Genomic DNA, 1,764 nt, shown 5'->3' on the forward strand with positions numbered 1-1,764 from the left:
TAAGAAATAGGATTTCTTAGAATTCTACAGGTAAAGAAAGCAGGTCTTACTTTTTGCACCACCTAATATATATACCACACCATATATGTTGCATAATTTTTGGCGCGAGTTTAAAAAAATATTATTAATCCATTGTGAATGAGTAGCCATGTGAGGTAAGCCACTTCAACGTGAATACTTCATAAATACTTTTGACCACCACTGCCACCCGGACAACTGCAAATGACTAGAATGGAACAAGTTTGGTTGGTTATCTCATCGGATGCCCCACTACACCAGCCATACAGCTGGCTTGAAAAGCTTGTTGTGGCAAGCAGCGATACCGCTATAACCAAACGCTTGTTGGTTGAAAGCTGCAAGCGAGAAATTCAGTTGTCCCGCGACTTTTATCAACAGCAGTTCGTTTTATTTCAAAACACGCAGAAAAGCAAAATTCAAAACAAACAAAACACAAGGAAACATTGCAATACTTGAAACGTCCAACTTTCAGTAATAAAAAAAAAAACAAATTAACATTTGAGCAAAGCCAAAAAAAAAAACCAAGAAAACATAACAAAATGAAATCGTTCGCTTTGGTCGTGATGTTGGCTCTCGCACTCTGTGTCGCGTATGTGCACGCCGATTGTGATGACGATTCGTCAAAGAGCTCCGATGACGGTGAGGTGAAGCAGTTCTTCAAGAATTTGGGCTGCAAAATTCAAAAGGGCGCCGAAAATCTGCAGGAGAACACCAAGCCGTGGACCGACAAAATCGGTGCTTCCGCCAAAGAGTTCGGTAACACGGTTGCCCAGAAATACGATGAACTGAAGCACAAATTAACGGACGACAACGATTCCAATGGCCCATCAACTCCATTCTCAGTAGTAGCAAATGCGCCCACCGAAAAAGTGCCTTTGGCCCCATTGAGCGGTGAAGCCGCACCGGTTGCCGGCAGTAATCCAGCTTTAACTGCGCCTGTAGTAGCGGCTGGCAAAGGTGAGCAGGCCGACGAAAAATCCGTAACGCCCTCAAGTATTGATGATCGTTTCCTCTTTCAGACGCATGAATGTCCCAGAGGGCAAACACTTGACCATCTACGCCAATGTCGTCCGAATGTTTAATGTATTTTCGAATTGGCTAATTTAGTTAGGCGGCGTAGGGAAGTGTAACGAAGTGACGAATAATGTCAAATTTAGTGCAGAGAATTAAGTGGAGTATTTTTAGTGCAGACAGGAAGACAAATCAATAAGATGATTGGCATTATTACCATTAAAATAATTCATAACTAATTAACATACGATATTTAAATATAACGATGAAATTTTTTATAAATAATTGGCTAGACTAACCGATGTTAAAAATTTACAGTAAATTTTTGAGGAAATACACGTACACTCCCATACATACGAGAGTATATGTATTGTGTGAGTAACCATTAAAAGGAATGCGTTTTTTTTATAATCGTTGGTTCGTACGTTGAAGGCAGACGTCTTAAAGGTCTGAGAATAATTTCTACGTACAGAAATAATTACAATTTAAAATCACATTAGACGCATCCATCAGTCCATCGTTCAAAAGTCTTGTTAAGGGGTCACAACAACAGCGGAAAAAATAAACATATTTTAGCAATTTTTTTAGCGGGACAATTCCTGCATATATGTATATGTATGGAAAAAAAACACCAACTAAATTCCGTAAATGCCCTGTATTATAGGAGCTTTAAAATGTATATATTTTCTTTTGTTTCTTTCTCAAACTAAACTCAAATAAAAGGTAGCAGCATAG

The 1,764-nt window shown here is 38.9% G+C and overlaps 1 protein-coding gene across 1 annotated transcript; it reads left to right on the forward strand.

Moving 5' to 3' along the window:
• Positions 1-308: 308 nt before the first annotated feature.
• On the forward strand, positions 309-1,420 carry LOC129238848 (uncharacterized). Its single transcript, XM_054874064.1, has 2 exons — positions 309-975; positions 1,038-1,420. Exons 1-2 carry the CDS (start codon positions 558-560, stop codon positions 1,043-1,045), a joined length of 426 nt encoding a protein of 141 aa, XP_054730039.1. The 5' UTR covers positions 309-557; the 3' UTR covers positions 1,046-1,420.
• The last annotated feature ends 344 nt before the right edge of the window (positions 1,421-1,764 follow it).

The sequence above is a fragment of the Anastrepha obliqua genome, chromosome 2, assembly GCF_027943255.1.
Source record: "Anastrepha obliqua isolate idAnaObli1 chromosome 2, idAnaObli1_1.0, whole genome shotgun sequence".
Classification (NCBI taxonomy): domain Eukaryota; kingdom Metazoa; phylum Arthropoda; class Insecta; order Diptera; family Tephritidae; genus Anastrepha; species Anastrepha obliqua.